At 38.2% G+C, this 17,153-nt stretch overlaps 1 protein-coding gene across 5 annotated transcripts in view; it reads left to right on the top strand.

Annotated features, from left to right (window-relative positions):
* Positions 1-17,153, top strand: part of SOS1 (SOS Ras/Rac guanine nucleotide exchange factor 1) — a 50,795-nt gene that overhangs the window by 19,386 nt on the left and 14,256 nt on the right. For all 5 annotated transcript variants that reach the window (XM_065630778.1, XM_065630777.1, XM_065630780.1 and 2 more), the window contains 4 exons: positions 1,385-1,495; positions 1,605-1,703; positions 13,772-13,899; positions 14,869-15,524. In XM_065630778.1, coding sequence (XP_065486850.1) covers positions 1,385-1,495; positions 1,605-1,703; positions 13,772-13,899; positions 14,869-15,524 — 994 coding nt within the window. The remainder of the gene's footprint in view (positions 1-1,384; positions 1,496-1,604; positions 1,704-13,771; positions 13,900-14,868; positions 15,525-17,153) is intronic.

The raw sequence follows: 17,153 nt of genomic DNA, 5'->3' as shown, positions 1-17,153 counted from the left end.
CTCCTCAGTCCCTGAGAAGACTTGCAAATTTTTCTGGAATTCACATCCAGACATGAAAGACTAGAAGGTGATTTGCAACAGTCGGCACGCATTTCTGAAGGACAAACTGTACCTGAACAACTTGGCTGCTTTCTAAGAGGAGATGGCTGCCTCCATGGACAAAGGGAAGAGCAGTTAATATCCCTTATCTGAACTTAAGCAAGGCCTTCAGCACAGGCTCTCATATCCTTAAGTCAGTTTGGTGAGATGTAAACTAGCTTGTTGAGTTATAGAGTGGGTGGGAAGTTGGCTGGACTGGCAAGCTTGAAGGACTGTTAATAGCAATACAAAGTCTATCTGGTGGCCAGTGGTTAGTGGCATTCCTCAGGGTCTGATACTGGGGCTGGTACTGTTTAATGTCTGTGTTAGTGTTGTGGGAGAGGGTCTGCCTCATCAAGTTGGTAGCTGATGTCACATTGTGGGGACACACACAGGAGGGCAGGGCTACTTCTTGGGGGATGTGACAGGCTGGAGAAATGGAGTTGAGTAAAGACAAATGTATAGTTCTGCACCTGAGACAAAAAAAACCCCGTGCAGTGGTCCAGATGCCTGGCTGAGGAGCAGTACTGCTTGACAGGGCTTGGAGATCCTCAGGAATCATCAGTGAAGGCTGACTGCCCACTGAGTGATATTAGGAAAAGTGTAGCCGGCAGGTTGAGCGTTCATTTCTGGGTAGCACTTGGGACCACATCTGACATATTGTGTCTGGTTTTGGTCTTCCTGGTACAAGATATGCTTATACACGAGGGTTGCCATGATGATGGAGTTGAGGCCCGTGACGTACAAAGAAGGTTGAGTGCTGGGTTTATTCCATCTTAAAAAGTCTGAGGAAGGATATGTTATTGCTGCCTTCAGTTACTTGAAGGGAAGGTGTAGAAAAGACTGAGGCAGGCTCTTATTGGGGGTTCACAGTAGAGAACTGTGAGGTATGAGAGAGCATGCAAATGGTAAAAAGGGTAATGCTGATAGATACTGGAGGGGAAAATCTGCAGTGAGAACCATTGAACATTGGAATAGGCTACCCAGAGAGGTTTTGGTGCCTCCGTTCTTGAAGGTGGTCAAAACTTAACTGGGGTGAGATGCTGAGCAACCTCAGCTAGCTTTGATACTGTATGTGGGTTTGGCCCTCAGGCAGGCCCTGCTTTGAACAGGGAATTGGAGCATTTGACCTTCCAGACCAAATTACTCCATGAGTCTGCATGTAAAGGTATTGATTGTTCTCTATGGGTGTTTTGGAAAAAGTATTCAGAAAAGCCTCTCCTATGTAGCATAGGTGTTTAATATCTAAACTTCATATTTCTTTAAAAAAAACAGTTTTGTAAAATTATTCTGTATTTCTTCTTAGGAACTAGCATTTGATCCATATGAATCATATGCACAAGATATTCTGCGACCTGGTTTTCATGATCACTTTCTAAGTCAATTATCAAAGCCAGGAGCAGCATTTTATTTACAGGTAACTTTCCTTTAAGTAGGCCATATAATTGATATTAATACATTAATTACATTATATTGTTACTTCAATACATTTATTGTTTTAAGACTGAAACTTATTTTGTTTCTAGTCAATAGGTGAAGGCTTTAAAGAAGCTGTTCAGTATGTTCTACCCCGGCTACTCCTTGCCCCTGTTTACCACTGTCTTCATTATTTTGAGCTGCTAAAAGTAAGAATGTTGTGTCATTCTGATGTTTTTTCATAATTCTCGGTGTTGAATACCAGATCTTTGTGTGCTTAGTTAAGTATAAAACCTTTTATTGGAATGTGGATAATAAAACTGTTATGGTGAAAGAAAAGCAAATTATATGCTCTGGTGCGTGCTGTAACTAAATATCAGTTTGTAGTTTTGTGGAAGTTTTACAGCAGCTAGTGATTCGTGTTGAATAATCAAGTTACTATTAATTTAGAAAGCAGTAGAGATCGAGGTACTTGTATTCTTGGAATGGTTGTTTCAACAGTGGTAAGACTGTTTTACAGGAAATGTCCAAGGCTTTCTCAAGCTGTTACTTTGTAAATTTAAAATCACAGTAAGATTTCCCTTCAGACTTAATTTTATTTTCATAAAAGCTTTGGTGTTCTTGCAGTGTGCGTCCCATGGTGGTTGTCAGGTTGTCAAGGTGATACCTTGCCTTCAAAGGGAAGTCTTGGTTGATATATGTACAGTTCTTGGGCTTTTTGTAATGGGACCTCACATCAGCAGGGTAACAGTAAAGGCTGTGTAACATACACACGTAAAGAAGACAGCTGCAGAATGTTTTTCTGTTTATCAATTAGCATTGAAGAATGATCTTTAAGAAGTATAGAGCATTTTGAGGAAAAATTCAAGTAGAATTTTCGTTTGGGCTTAATGGAAATGCATAAGGGATACAGCATTCCAAACTTAATTACTTGAGGAAATTTTGGTCAGAAGTAAAAAAAAATAAATATATATATATATCTCTGCTCTTTTGAAGAAATCTGGGTGTGTTTGTCTTGAATGTTTGTTTGGTTGTCTTGGGATAACCCAGTAGTTAGGTCATCTTTGAGTCTGTGTCTACAGTTGTAACACCATTTTTAGTGATTTAGATCTACACACATGGTTTTAGCACGTCGCGCGTGTTATACAAGATGAGCTTTTTTTTTCATTTTGGAATGTATGCTTGATCTGTTTGTCTTGCTCATGGGTTTGCTCTGACTTTTCAGACATTTTTAACATATTAAGCATTTCCTTTCATGACAGTCCATTTGAAGGGAGGTGTGATACCGCTTGTCTGCATTTTGTATGATAAAGATCTGCACAGACATAAGGTTTCTATGCCCATACTTTTATCTCACAGTCTCAAAATGCAGTACCTAGTGTCTTTGCGTACTCCCACGTGAACATGGTATTGTCTTACTTAACAGCCAAAGCATGGAGGATTAATGTCTGACACAGAGGCATCCTGTGTTGCTTCTTACCATTGGTAATTTTAGAGGGGGTAACAGGGCCTATGTACTTATAGAAATAGGGAACAGCTCATGTTTGCCTTTTTTAGGGCTAAGCCCACCTCCAGAAGGGTATCGGTCTTTTTGCAACTCCTGACCTAATGCTTTATATAAAATTCTTGCCCTTTTTCTCATTCATGCTTTATACACACGCCCCCCACCCTGTGTAAATCTGATATTGTTGGGTTGGATTTTGTTCTGTATACAGTAAGCTTCTAGGCTTTCTTTCCACTGTATTCCTCATCTCACATTTTAGTGGGACACCTGTCGCTGTGGCCTGTCATATGTCTTACACATAATGGGCAGTGATGGATAATAGAAGCACGTGAAGAGAGAGGTATTAGCTCTCATGGCAGGAGCTTCATCTGTCAATTAGTACATATGTGCGTGTACATCATATGAATCCCTCCCTCAGGTAGTCTCTGCTGGAAATAATATTTATTTCTTATTTCTGGAGTCTTCGAACAGATTCCAGCTTGGTTGTACTCTAAAAATGGCTTGATAGAAGGGTATTTTCTCACTGATGCAAGGTTGTATTTAATTCTTTTGTATGGTTAGAGACCTGATTTAGTGATTGCAGGCATATCTGTGAATAATCAAGTTTAAAATGCTATGAAAAAGAGACAAAATGTTGGCAAAGTAGTATGTGGAAAAAAACTTTTTATTTTCTTGAATATAGATATACTTAAGGATAAAGGAGTTGGCATTTTTCTTTGAGCTATGTTGTGTAAACTTGCATACTTTGAAGTTACCTCTTTAAAATGCATCTCAGAGTTACCTTCTAACTATACAGACTACAGAAAAGTAAATTTCTATCTGCTGATGGTTATCCTCTTTAGAAACTAAAGACCTCCTGAAGTTTGGCAGGGCACCAGGAACACACAAATACATATACTATTTTTAGCTGAAGCTCCATGCTGTAACTTTGTTGGAAAATTAGCATATGACTAAGGGCCGTGTTTTCCTTCAACCAGCCTGAAAGTCCCCAAACTTTTATAGAAGAAAGTAACTATATAAAATAGCAGCTTCATGTGAAACTGTGCTTTTCTGCAAATTTTCAGATAATGTGAATTGGCTTTTCTAAATTTGGACTCCTAAGTGAAAGTGCAAATAGTGCAGTTATTTATGACCATGAGCTATTGAAGAAAGAAGTTATAAAACTTTAATTGAATTGAGCAGTGTTTTAGATGCTGTAAATTTGTGTCCATGTGTGATACTATTTCCTTTCTTTGGGTAAATAGAAGATTACTTCAAAAATCCTTTTTTTTTTCCCAACTAGAAACAGCTAAACCATGTATAAACTTTGCTCAGATAAAATAATGTGTTCTGGAAAGCAGGAGAGCTAGATAGATGATTTTTTTTAAAAGCGCAGATTTGGCTGGCGTGACTTATGAATGGAAACTCGTTGTCTCTTTGCAAATATTTTTTAGTTGGAATTCTACCTATACTGATCTTAAATTCTCAGGATGCTTTCATTTCACAACAGCATCTAGGGTGTTGTTTGTTTGTTTTCCAAACTTTGTTAGTAGATGATAAACTTGCCAGTCTGACTCGCAATTCAGAAATACTCCTCAATGAAACTTTTTTTTTCCCTTCCTCTTTCACTATGCTAATGTAACTTGCGAAAAAAAAAATCTGGTTTGACAAGGTCTTCCAAGATAAGAAACAACCCTCTTCCAAACCTGATGGTATTAAATGTGTTACATGTTGCTGGAGAAGGCACAGGGTGGTGAAACGTTAGTAGTTTAGGACTAGGAGTATTTTTAGGTTGATCCTGTAAGTCTCTTGCTGTGTGTCGTGTTGGGCAACACAGCCCAAACGATTTTGGGCTTTGACTTCACTCTCTCCACCTTGTTTCAGCCAGGCTTACAATCCGGAGTGTAATAAATTTAATGAAGTTGGTTTGCAATCCCATCTGTAACCAGTGCAACCCAGCCCAGGGTGGAGAATCACTGAGTCTTAATTAGTTGAACTTTTGCAGTCTGCAAAGTTTTTACAGTATCTGCAATTATAAATCACCGTCTCAAAACATTGTGTTGCTTGTGTTTAGTACAGGCACTGTAATTAACAGGTTATCTTGCTTTAGTTGATTCTTAGTCTCCTTTAATTAATATTAAAACCAGAAAATCACAGATCCAGACTAGCTATGAATTATTTTAAGGAAGTATTTAGTGTCAGCAAAGGATTTTAGTTTCTCAAATCACTTTGTATGGTGTGCTTCTTTCCAAACACAGCAACTTGTAGGTACAATACTGTTTTGAAATAAAAGTAAAAGCAGAAGTATTAATGTTTTACATGTATTTGTGTGTGTAACTGCAGTTGAAGATGACTTACTTTACATCCACTGGAGATAATGTGCAATTTCATGTCTCTGTGACAGGTGAAGGCCTATCTGCTGGAGGAATTGTAGCTTGACCAAACTGTTGCTAGTGTGTGATACGGACTGCAAAGTGTATTTGAGTGTTTCTTGGGGAAAAAAAAATGCTTGGGTGATGTAAAAATTTGTCTCAAGTCTAAGAGGATATTTCCTAGAATATGACAGTAGGTGAAAAATTTAAGGAACTTCATATGGTTAAGCTGTGAGGACTTATATTACAACTGCAATGTTGTAAAGGTACAGAACATATGCATTTTGGTAATACAGCCTGGTAAATGAGGTTCTGTATTCTTTTTCCTGCTTGTGTGGTTTCATTGACAACACTTCTCTTGCTTTTCTCCTTTAAATGCTAGTATGCTAGTGGGTTTACACTTTAAGTCAGCTGCGTGTTTGGCAGCCAAAGGGAAGATGATAGGGGAGAATAAAACTTTGTCACGTGTGTTTGTGTGTACTTTTTCCACAAACTTGCTTATCGTTAATCTAAGTAATTGGACTCTCTGAGAACTCTTTAATGGAAAAAGTTATTCAGAATGTATTTAATTTTTTCTTTCTAGCTGTGGTACTCAATGGATTTGCTGTGTGTTTGTATCAGAGATACATCTATGCACATGTATATCACTTCATTTGTCAATGACTTATGTAATTTGTTATGGAGTTGTGATGGGGCTGTATGTTCTGTGGTATAGCTTTTTTTTTTTCTTTTTACACAGGATTTGTCTGGGCTTTTGAGAAGCAGATGTCTCTTTCCAGGGAATTTTCTAATGAGAAGTAATTACCTTGGAGAATATGTTTTTTCCATTATCCCACTAAAATTGCTTTTCTGCAAAAGCTGGATAAAAATCTAACAAAAGTAAAAGTAAAAAAATTCTTCCTTCCACTTCACGTGTTGTCCACAGTGACACTTGAGCTGTGTTACTGTCAATCTGCTGCCAGACCAACAAGTGCTGTACTTTGATCCCTTGAAGAAGGGAGCAGGATGGCACAGGGCCAGACTGATCTTATATACATGATGCCTTCTTTGGGGAGTCACATGAAGCACTAACTCCGACCTTTGACTTGACTTACATGTTTAACTGCAGGGTTCCAGAGTCCTGTTTGCTCATCAGTTTTCTAGGAATACCTGCAAGGCAAATTCTCCCCAGCACTGTGGGAGTGAGGAGAGCTGTCCTGGGGCAGACTGTTCTCTGGGGCTGGTGATCTGTTCCCAGTTTTCAGTGACTGCTGCTGGTGATGCTAGATAGCTCTCCGGCTTACAGGGCAGCAGTTTGTGCTGAACACCCATGGCCAAGCTCTCATGAAAACAGATGCATGTTACAAGAACTTGGACAAATTTTGATCCTTCTAAATAAAAGTTTTGACACAAGTAGTCCATCAGGGATTGAATGTTAAGAAGCTTATCATAGCTGGGGTTTTCGACTCTTGTAGGATGATGTTAGTTTTTGTGACTGTGGCAGTCATGATACACTTGTGTTTCTGTATAATCTTTTAGTAGCAGTAGTGTATTTCCCTGTCCTCTTCTCCTGCCTCCATTCCTGTCACCTTCTGTAAAAAAGGCAGATCCTCGGAGAGAGGTAGCACTATGGTTGAGACTTTCATATACTTGATATCTTCAGTGGAAATGTTTCTGGATGTGGAGTCGTTGATTTTTGTCCCACTACCTGCATGCTTTCTATGTTTGCTCTTGTAGCAGTAGAGGTTTGCATTTTCTGTCAATACTTTGAGATCTTCAGTGGAAATCTATGGAAGGATGTAGGAAATAAAGACAAGTAAAACAACAAGCTGCGTTCATGGTTTCTGTAGACCAAGTCTACAGATGGGATTCTGCTTGTCAGCCCTCATTTCCTCTGCTTATTTTTTCCTTAACAGGGTTCTAGTGTTGCTTCCCAGAGTGATCTCTGAAATTGTGAATTCATCTTATGTAGCATTCAAAAATTCATACATTTCTATCCAAACAAAGAGGTGCCATCCATTTATGCTGAAGGCCTTGTGAACTTGGCTGGCAAAGATCAGATTTGAATTGTATCATAGCAGTGAAAGTGGATTTTAATCCACTTTGGAATTGCAAAAGAGAAAGGGAAGATGTTTTCAAATTGAATTGTCTTTACTATGATGGAAAATTTAGGGGAAGAAAATGGAAGATCTCAGTTACAAGTGTGGAAGCACTTAGGTAAATCTTTTGTGATATTTCAAATACTGATCTAACTAAATGTTATCAATGTATTTATGAATTTTAAATTTCTAATGTATTCTGCAGGTCTGCTAATAATGATGAGACAAACCAAAGTGACAGTAAGAAAGAAGAGAATTTCAGAGCATGAAGGCTCTGGAAGGATCTGTGTGAACTTGTACGTTTGTTGCAGAAAGGTAATGAATCTGCTGTGGAGGAGACATCAGCATATGCAAAAAAACCCCCACCCATATTTTTGGAGAATGCAGAGCAAATGGGTTTTCTGTACTCTGAGAAAACAAGGCCTCCTGTAAACCAAGTAACCATTTCCCTAGTAATGGAATCTGGGCATATAAAATACATATATGGCAGCTAGTAGCCTACAAAAAGTCTGAATATTTAGGAAATGGTTTTATGAGAACATCAAGGAACTTATTTAAAAACAAGGCTTTGGGTTCGTATCTGTTCCTTGATGAAGGAAATGTTGATTTTGTAAGCTCAATGAGAATTGCTCACATACATTAATCGCTTCCCAGTTGCAGAAACTAAAAGGAAAAATAGACACTTTTCTGCTGGGCAGCTACTTGTTGAGATACGTAGCAGGCTAGAGTAGCACTTGAGCAGACATAATCTGAAGTATGGTCCTGACAGGCTATACACGTTTGTGGGAATGCTAGTGGCAAATTTGCCATGTAAGAAACCTGTTACGGAAAACCTCGAGCTATTGAGTTGGTGAAACATCAACGGATAGATTTCTTTGTGGTATATATTTCTGAGTAGCTCTCCCTGACTTTTCCTCAGTGTACATCCTGATTTGAAAAGTGGTACTTACTTCAGAGTAGTGTAATTTATTTCTGAAACAAATTTATTTTAATTTCATTTCACCCCCTCCCCAAACAAGAGCATCCACATCAAGTAATCAAAGTATCAATTCCTTAAATTCACTTGTTCCTTTAGTCTAACCTTTTTGGGCTCAGGTGAATTTTGATGTATACTTAAATTTTCCCTGTATCTTTGAGATCTATGTTGAGTCACATCATCAAGCTGTGAAAGAACTGGGAAGCTTGCACTAAAAGTTGAAATGTTTCTTATTTTCCACTCTTTTCATGCTTTACTTCTACAATATGCTTCCCAATGGGCTGACCATTTTTTGTATTATGCAAGTTAAAACTTCATGTGAAATAAAAGATGAGGGCTTTTTAGCTCGTATCTGTTTAAAAATATACTTCCAAGAGAATGCTGGAGCTTTTTGTAACTAATTATCTGATATCTGAATTTTGATATTTGACATGTTTGTGTAAGAATGTGTGATTAAATGTAACTTTTAAAAATTAAACTGAGAAAGCATAGTTAAACTTTAAAGTTTTTACCATTACTTCAGTAATATATTAATTTCTATTTGACTGTCAATGCAAACACTTCTGCTGTAATATATATATAAATAAACAGTTGTAAATGTATGCACATTTTTACTGCACTGTGCTCGAAATTTTCCGAGTTGATGTTGAAAACAAAAATGACTTTTGAAATTCCTATGCATTAAAGCTGTGTGTATACATCTAGAAATATGGCATGGAGTTTCCTTTAAGCTTCAAGTGTGAAGTGCCTTTTAATTTTTCAGAAATGTGTAGTGTTCCCTGCAGTTGACCCCAATTACTGTTGCAGATGATTCCTGATGCTTTCTGAAAATTAAGGTTTCTGCATATGAGAGCACTTTTTTCCCCAGCATACTGCTGGTTTGGATGGAGTTTTTTGTTATTTGGAGGAATTGCAAAAAGTCAAAAATAGCCCTTGGGCAGGTCAATGCTATTGAGCCAGCTTCCAGGATTCTTTTATGGCAGAGTGCTGGCAAACCTGCCCACCTGCGTTTGTCAGAGGAGAAGCTGTGTTCATTTCTATTCTTGATCATAAAATAGCCTGTTTCAGGATTGCATTTTGGTAGGTACCCCGTTCTCAGAAACACACGGAAGAAAATGGTGAGGCATTAGAACAGAAGCTGGAGCCCCTGCTGTCAGTGCACTGCAAGATCTTGTGAACAAGAGCAGGTAGCCAGGTTACACTGCAGATCAGGCTTGCTTTGCCAGCTATATGAGCATTTTGTTGCCTCCCTGTGGTCTTCAGGATGTCTGAGAAAATTACACAGTGGGTTTTGAAGAAGTTTCTCTGAACCAATACTAGTTTGAGCTCATTCTGGGTACTGCTATGTGCAGCTTCCACCTGTAATGTGGGACATTTATGCACTAAACTACTTGGATTAATGTTTTGAGGGACAGTGAGTATTGTTAGCACCTACAATCAAGTGATCTTGAGTTAAGCGTAAGCAAATTCGGTTGTAGTTTCCCTGCCTCCCATATGCTGCTGTGTCTTTTGTGCATAGGAGCTAATTTGCAGTCTCCTCCCAGATGAACTGGGGAGCCTGCAGTTAACGGATTTCAGTGGTTAGATTTAGAATAATCTTCTAGGAAGAGAGAAGTCTAGATTGTGATGTAAGCCTCGAAGTACAAGATTTTTACATCCATCGAGACACTTACTAGTATTGTTATATCTGCATATTTTCATCATAAGTATAAAAGTATTTTCTGTCATTGCCTTTCTAGATAGATGCTTTCCTCATGGTGTAAAAGAAGGACTACCATAGTTTAATTTTGTACCACATGAGGAGGATTTCTTTTGTATCTGTTTGGAATTTCCTGGTTTTATAAATGTCTAATCTTTGTGTAATGCAACAGGTAGAAAAAAATACCTTGTTTTCTACTTCTTGATAACTCTTCAGAGCTTGCGGCCTAGAATGTAGAGTACTTCTTAGATACTTTCCTTAGCCATTTATTTTCCAAGTTTGTTTTCCTTGAATGGCCAGGATACTACGCCTATAGTATTGTGAATCATTATAATAATTATAAATCAATTTTTTTCTCATAAGACTATTAAAACCCACAATGACTATAATACTATTGGTAATCAGAAATCTGCATCTCCTTCCTGTAATAATGTAGTATTTTTCACAGGGCACTTTTATCTTAAAAAAAAAAAAAAAAAAAAAGGTGCACTTATTTAGCATGTACCTGATTCTTTCATTAGGGGGCACTGCACAGCTATAGAAGAATCAGTGGGATTTGCAGAGAAACTTGGATGAATTTCCAGTGATGCCATTTCACTTGCCGTAACCTCTTCCTCCAAACTGTCTGGGGACAGTGTAAGATGAGAGTCACTGCTGTAATTTAAGCTCAGTTCTGACTAGGACTGATTTTGATAGCAGTTTATGGTAATTATGCAGTGCTAGAGTATAAACTTTCAAATTCCTTTTCCGTGTGCAGAGAAGTGTCTTCATAATTCACAGCACTGTCTGATTTGCTGTTAGTGTTGTTCTAATGCTTAAGAAGATGCATACTTGTAAACACTGCTTTCTAAATGTTAAAGCTGGAGCATAATTACACTCACTAGACTTTTATTTAGTTTGTATATACAGTTGGAAATATGGATTACTTCCAATGGATCCTGATGGAGAAATGTTAGTCTTAAACAATGGCTTTCTGTCCAGCACTGTATAGAAACACTTAATTTGCTTTTGGACATAGAATTTTCTGTGAATACTGAAGTTTTTGCAACTGGGCAGGAATTGCTGTAAAAAGCATTTTCTAAACTCAGCACAGAAGCAGAATGCATTGCAGTAAGGAATGCTAATCTGTACCAATATGTTTCTGATGAGAATGTACAGCGAGTCTTTTTTTTCAAGGTACTTGAGTTCTTAAGTAATCAGAAATGTTCCCAATGTAGCACCTTTATAGGGGTTTATTTTTCTGTTTCTTTGGTTAGCGCTCCCGTTATACACATTAGCCTACATTTGTATAGGTTTCTTGAGAGATTTTTCCAGATTTTAAAAACTTTCTTCTTTTAGGCTATGGGCCATTTTTGTTCTGCCTTATGCTAGGCACAATGCATCTGTGTTAGTTTGACTGGAGCATTTAGGTTATATAGATAATATTAAAAAGAAGGAAATAATTTCATAGGCTTTGTTATATATTGAGTCTAGTTTTCATTGATTTTTGTCTTGTGTTTTGCATGCCTTTTGCTCCTTACTCTGTCTCCTGTGGTACCCTTACAAGCAAATGGTAGAATATTGTAGGATCTAATAGGGCTTGTTTTCAAGGAGTCTTGGCTAAAATAATTTTGTCTATTGTTGAAAGGTAGCTACCCAGAGATGATAGGAAATCCAGCCAAACTCTCTTGATGGAAGTTGGCAAAGAGGCAATGCACAAGGCAAAGAGCCTCCTTTGAACTCCTGTGCAGGAAAGATGCAGAATCTTTCTTAGCTTGCTTTCAGGACTTCTGCCAGCAGTGCTGCATCTGCCTCATCTGAAGCCCTTGCTAAACCTAGATGATCTGCACAACGGAAGCAAGGGGAACACGATACCTTTGTGTTAAATCTAGAGAGTAGAGGAATATGATGAGGGTAGTCTGTTCTTTCTTGGGGTGACGTGCCCTCCCCAAGATCTTCTGCGAAATAGTGTCTGCTATGGTGCATTGTCAGCCCTATTTCTGTGGTTTTCACATGAATAGGCGCTCATGCATAACGCTGCTTAGGTCGAGAGTATGACAGATTATGCTACATGAACCAAAGCTGCCTAGAATAAACCTTGTGGTCATCCTTACGGCTGAAAACACAAATAACGTAGTCTTTGGCACTGACAGCTGTTGCACTGAGTGATTATCTCTGGTCAGGGGAAAAAATTAATGCTATTCTATGACCTATTCAAATTTCAAATGTGTCTGTTCAGTTGGCTTTTGGAGGACAATACTGACACTTCACACTGGAAGCAAACAGTGCGATTGTGCTGTTTCCAAGAGTGTCTGTTATTGTGGTGCATGCAACCCTGTTGCTTCGCTTTTAAAAACCACCTCTGTCAAACAATCTTTCAATTGTGCGGAGCCAGTTCTTGGTGTGTAACCTGTATATAATTATCTCTGTTTTATCTGTAAGCCACAGCTGTAGTCAACATTTTTTTCACTGGCTATAATGTGAAACATGTTAATGCTTAAATGAAGATTTAAGATGAAAAAACATGGCAGATCTCATTTTATAAAAAACGGTGATAGTTAGACACAAAACAGTAGTATTAACGCTTCTCGTACAGTTTTCATTTATAACTTTTTTTTTTCCATTCTTTAAGAAAAGTTTAGTTAGTATACGAACTGTTTAATGTAGCTGTGTGCTCAGATAAGGACTCACGTACCCTGGTTTTACAAGGTGGCTGTGGTTAGATGCCCCAATGTTTTCTGATGAACTGACAAGCAACCCGTCCATGGAAGAAGAGCACTTACATGGAGCATGTGATGAAGGAGAAGCTGGGGCACTGGGATTTATTTATTCTGGAGAAAAGGAGACTCAGTTGGAGGGGAAACCTTCCTGATGTCTTTGTGTGATGGAACGGGGAAGACAGAGAAATACTTCTCACACTACATAGTGCTTCCAAGTATTCCACTGTGAGAAGTCAATAAGGGAAATCCTGATAAGCTATTAGAAAAAAAAATCACCGTGAGGGATTTCAGACATTGGAACAGATTGTCCAGAAAGGTGGTGGATTCTCCATCCTGAGAGCAATTCAAAACTCAGTATGGCCCCAGGCAACCTGATCTCTGTGTTGGCTCTGCAGTTGAGCAGGAGGTTGGCTAAAATAATCTCCAATATCCCTTCCAGCCTGAAATATTGATTAGACTGTTGTCAGTGAGGTAAGAGCCCTTGCAATCTTCTATTTATGAATGCAATGAAGGGGTTTTGCTGAGCTTTAGGTCCAGCTTGCCTGTTCCAGGAGTGTTTGTGCACGTTGCAAACGTACAGACATCCCACAGATTTGATCTTGTGCTGTAGAACACTATGTATGGGGATCTGTTTCCTCTCTTGTTTCTCTCAAGATTTAACACCTCTGATGGGTTATTTTTTTTGAGATGTAAGGTAGAGTTTGGAGGTAAATAAAGTGTGCCTGAGCATGTCTGTGTCTGGGGGAATATTGACTGCTGCTCTCGTTTTACTGCGATTAAGCTTCTAGCAGGCAGTTGTCTCTCTTGCCTGTGTCAGTAATGCACCTGGTTACTCTATTAACTTCAATAACAAGCAGGAGCATGCGAAATCAGCAGATGGTTGGATTTCTTCTTCCTAGGTCAAACTTCTGGATTTGTGCATACCAAAATGCTTGTAACACTTTTTGTATTTGACTTTCAATGTTCATAGCAATTGGAAGAAAAAAGTGAGGATGAAGAGGATAAAGAGTGCTTAAAGCAAGCAATAACCGCCCTGCTAAATCTTCAAAGCAGTATGGAACGGATATGCTCCAAAAGTCTTGCAAAACGAAGGCTTAGGTAAACGTGTTTCCATTTTTCCTGCTTTCTGCTCTTAATGCTTTGCTTTAAATCCAGCGCTCCCCGTTTCCTCTTTTAGTAAACAATGAACGAAATGGTTTGTGACAACCCAGCTTTTTCAGAGGAAGTGACATCGAAGCCAAGATAATTTGTTATTGTTTTAAAACCATTCTAGTTTCTATTTGTCCTTGCATACTGGTAGTCGGGACATTCTGAGAATTCACTGGTACGTAGAAAGTTATGGCATTTGTGGGTTAATTATGCTCAGATAATAGATATCCACTTAAATATTGTAAAAGTACATTTCTCTGTAATTAGAAGGGAATGTTCTTGAATTTGAAACTACTTAATCTGCAGAGTTTTTTGTGCAATGGCTGGTTAGAATTACCAATGGATAGTAGAAATAGATGCATAGATAACTAGTACTTGCACTTTGTAGCAAATTCTTGGACTATACCATCTACCGTTTGATTTAATGCTGATACTTGTGCAGTTATTTAAACATATTAAAACTTTGCTTTTGCTCTTAAAATTGTTTCAGTTTTTCTTTGCCAAACAAGTTCTGTGCTGCAAAGCGTGATCTTTAGGCTTGGATGTGAATGCATTTAACAGTTTATTTTCTCTGAATGTGTGTTTTTCAAATTAATGCAGTCTAAAATTGTTTGTTGGCTATGGAAATCAGTGGTTTGTTAGGTTAAGAAGCTCTAACGGCTTGCCTGCTTCTGGTTGCTTGTGTTTATGCAAAACATTTATTGCATAGAAGATAAGTAGAAAATTTATCAGATGAGGTATTTAAGAGCAACGTTAGTCTAGGCTTGCAGTGGCACTGATACTGAGTGCTGAAATTGCATTCTCAGTGGAATTCTCACTACTCAGGAAGATGATCTTTTGTTTTTGCTGTTAGTGGTGGTTGTGGTTTTTAAATACATGTGTACTAATAGGCTCCCTTTCTCCCATCCTTCACTGAAGTGAATCTGCATGCCGATTCTATACTCAGCAGATGAAGGGGAAACAGCTAGCAATTAAGAAAATGAATGAAATCCAGAAAAATATTGATGGTTGGGAGGGTAAAGACATTGGACAATGCTGTAACGAGTTCATCATGGAAGGAACACTCACGCGTGTAGGAGCAAAGCACGAGAGACACATATTTCTGTTCGATGGCTTGATGATTTGCTGTAAATCAAATCATGGCCAGCCAAGACTTCCTGGTGCTAGCAATGCAGAATATCGTCTAAAAGAAAAGTTCTTCATGCGAAAGGTACAGATCAATGATAAAGACGACACTAACGAATACAGGCATGCTTTTGAAATCATCTTAAAAGATGAGAACAGTGTTATTTTTGCTGCTAAATCAGCTGAAGAGAAAAACAACTGGATGGCAGCATTGATATCTTTGCAATATAGAAGCACACTGGAAAGGATGTTGGATGTAACAATGTTGCAGGAAGAAAAAGAGGAGCAGATGAGATTTCCAAATTCTGAGCTTTATAGATTTGCAGAACCCGACTCTGAAGAGAATATTGTATTTGAAGAAAACATGCAACCCAAATCTGGAATCCCCATCATCAAGGCAGGAACTGTTGTGAAGCTCATTGAGAGGCTGACTTACCACATGTATGCAGGTGAGGCACTTCATTTATTTTGGCCAAAACTCAAGGTAGTGACTAGTTTATGTTTCTCTTCGTATGTTAAATGCATGCAGCAAAATATATAAAGCATGTAGAAAGTGACTGTGCTTTGCAGTGTGCGGGTTCTAACATGCTTTTTGAGTTAAGATTTTGAGATCTAAGTATGCATCTCTGTAGCTGTAGCAGTTAAAAATACAAATTCTGTTTGGCTGAAGGTAGCAGAATATGCATGTGCATAAGGTTATTCTTATGCAAGGGATGAGGGAGTAGGAGCCTGCAGAAGTTGAGCTCTAGACAAAACTTTTTCCTCTGTGCACCAGGCTGCAAGATTTACCTTCCCTCGAGACTTCCAAAGCTGGGTGGCACATGGAGCACTGTGGGAGAGTGTTGTGTTTTCAGTTAAGGGTTGTACTCCATCAGCTGTTACCTGTGTCCGTGCCGATGTGTAATGAAAAGGCCAAATATAAGCTTGCTAGAAGCAGTCACGTGCATAATTTGGCCTCAGAACTTCGCCTTAATTGGAATTTCCATTGGAATTTCCATGGGAATTTGATTTCAGGTTTCTGTTTGTGTTGAAGATACATCAAAGGCATTTATGTGATCACCCAGTGCAACCTCAGCGTGTGGAGTTTTTCTTGATTATTTCCCAGGTTTTTCATAAGCTGTGCTGAAAAGCATGGGCTTAGGTCTTGGTTTTTTTTCTTTATTTTTTTTATTCTACCTGTATGTCAGTTATTCTAAAACATCATTAATCTTCGTATTAGCGCTTCTCATATTGAACTGTAGATTTTTTTTTTTTTTTCCCTCTCCCCTTTATTCTTTACACTGATTATCCTAAGCCATTCTTCTGCAGCTCAGTCCTGGATACCCTGCATAGACCAGGAATTTTTGGCAGAAGTGAGGAGTAAGCAGAAGATAATTAATGTAGTTTAGTACTTCTGTTTATTTTTAAAATGCTTGTAAATACATCTGTTTACTCCGTTACTTTTATTGCTCTTCTCTACGTTTTCTTCAGTTGAGCTTTCCTAACATTTATCAGAAACCCAAATGCAATATCGTGCTGGCAGTTTTGTGCCTGTATTGGTTTTCTTGTAACTTTATAAACTTTTAGCTCTTGGCTTTGAATTTTACAGGCGTGATTTATGATGTAATTTTATGGTTTGGGAAGTTAAAATAAAACAATTCAGAATTCAGCCTTTGAGAAAGGAAGACGCTTTTTTTTTTTTTTTTTTTTTTTTGAAAGCTAGCATTGTATTTGGCAGAGAATTAGCAAAAATAGTGCCCTTGTGGACATTGGCTTTGTTTTGGCTAACTTGTGCACCACTGGAAGTTGCCCTTTCCATACATGCTGGGACTTAACCATTGCTGCAGGTGCTATCAGTGCTCTCTACACGTTGTTTCTATCCAGGGAGCTGCAAACTACATTTTCCAGCTCCGTAAAGCAGAGAAAAGCCTGGTTTTAGGGAACATGTGGCTTGTTGAAATATGTCTCTTGTTTTTTTTTTTTTTTTTTTTTTTTTTTTTTTTTTTTTTTGCATCTCCATCTCTTTTTGGCCCTTCTAACACATGGGACTTCGAGGAAGAATTCAGATCGATTGATTAGATTCACATTCATCTACGGTC

Source organism: Caloenas nicobarica, chromosome 3, assembly GCF_036013445.1.
Source record: "Caloenas nicobarica isolate bCalNic1 chromosome 3, bCalNic1.hap1, whole genome shotgun sequence".
Lineage (NCBI taxonomy): Eukaryota > Metazoa > Chordata > Aves > Columbiformes > Columbidae > Caloenas > Caloenas nicobarica.
Note: the sequence above shows the minus strand (reverse complement) of the source record. Positions and strands in the feature narration are given on the sequence as shown.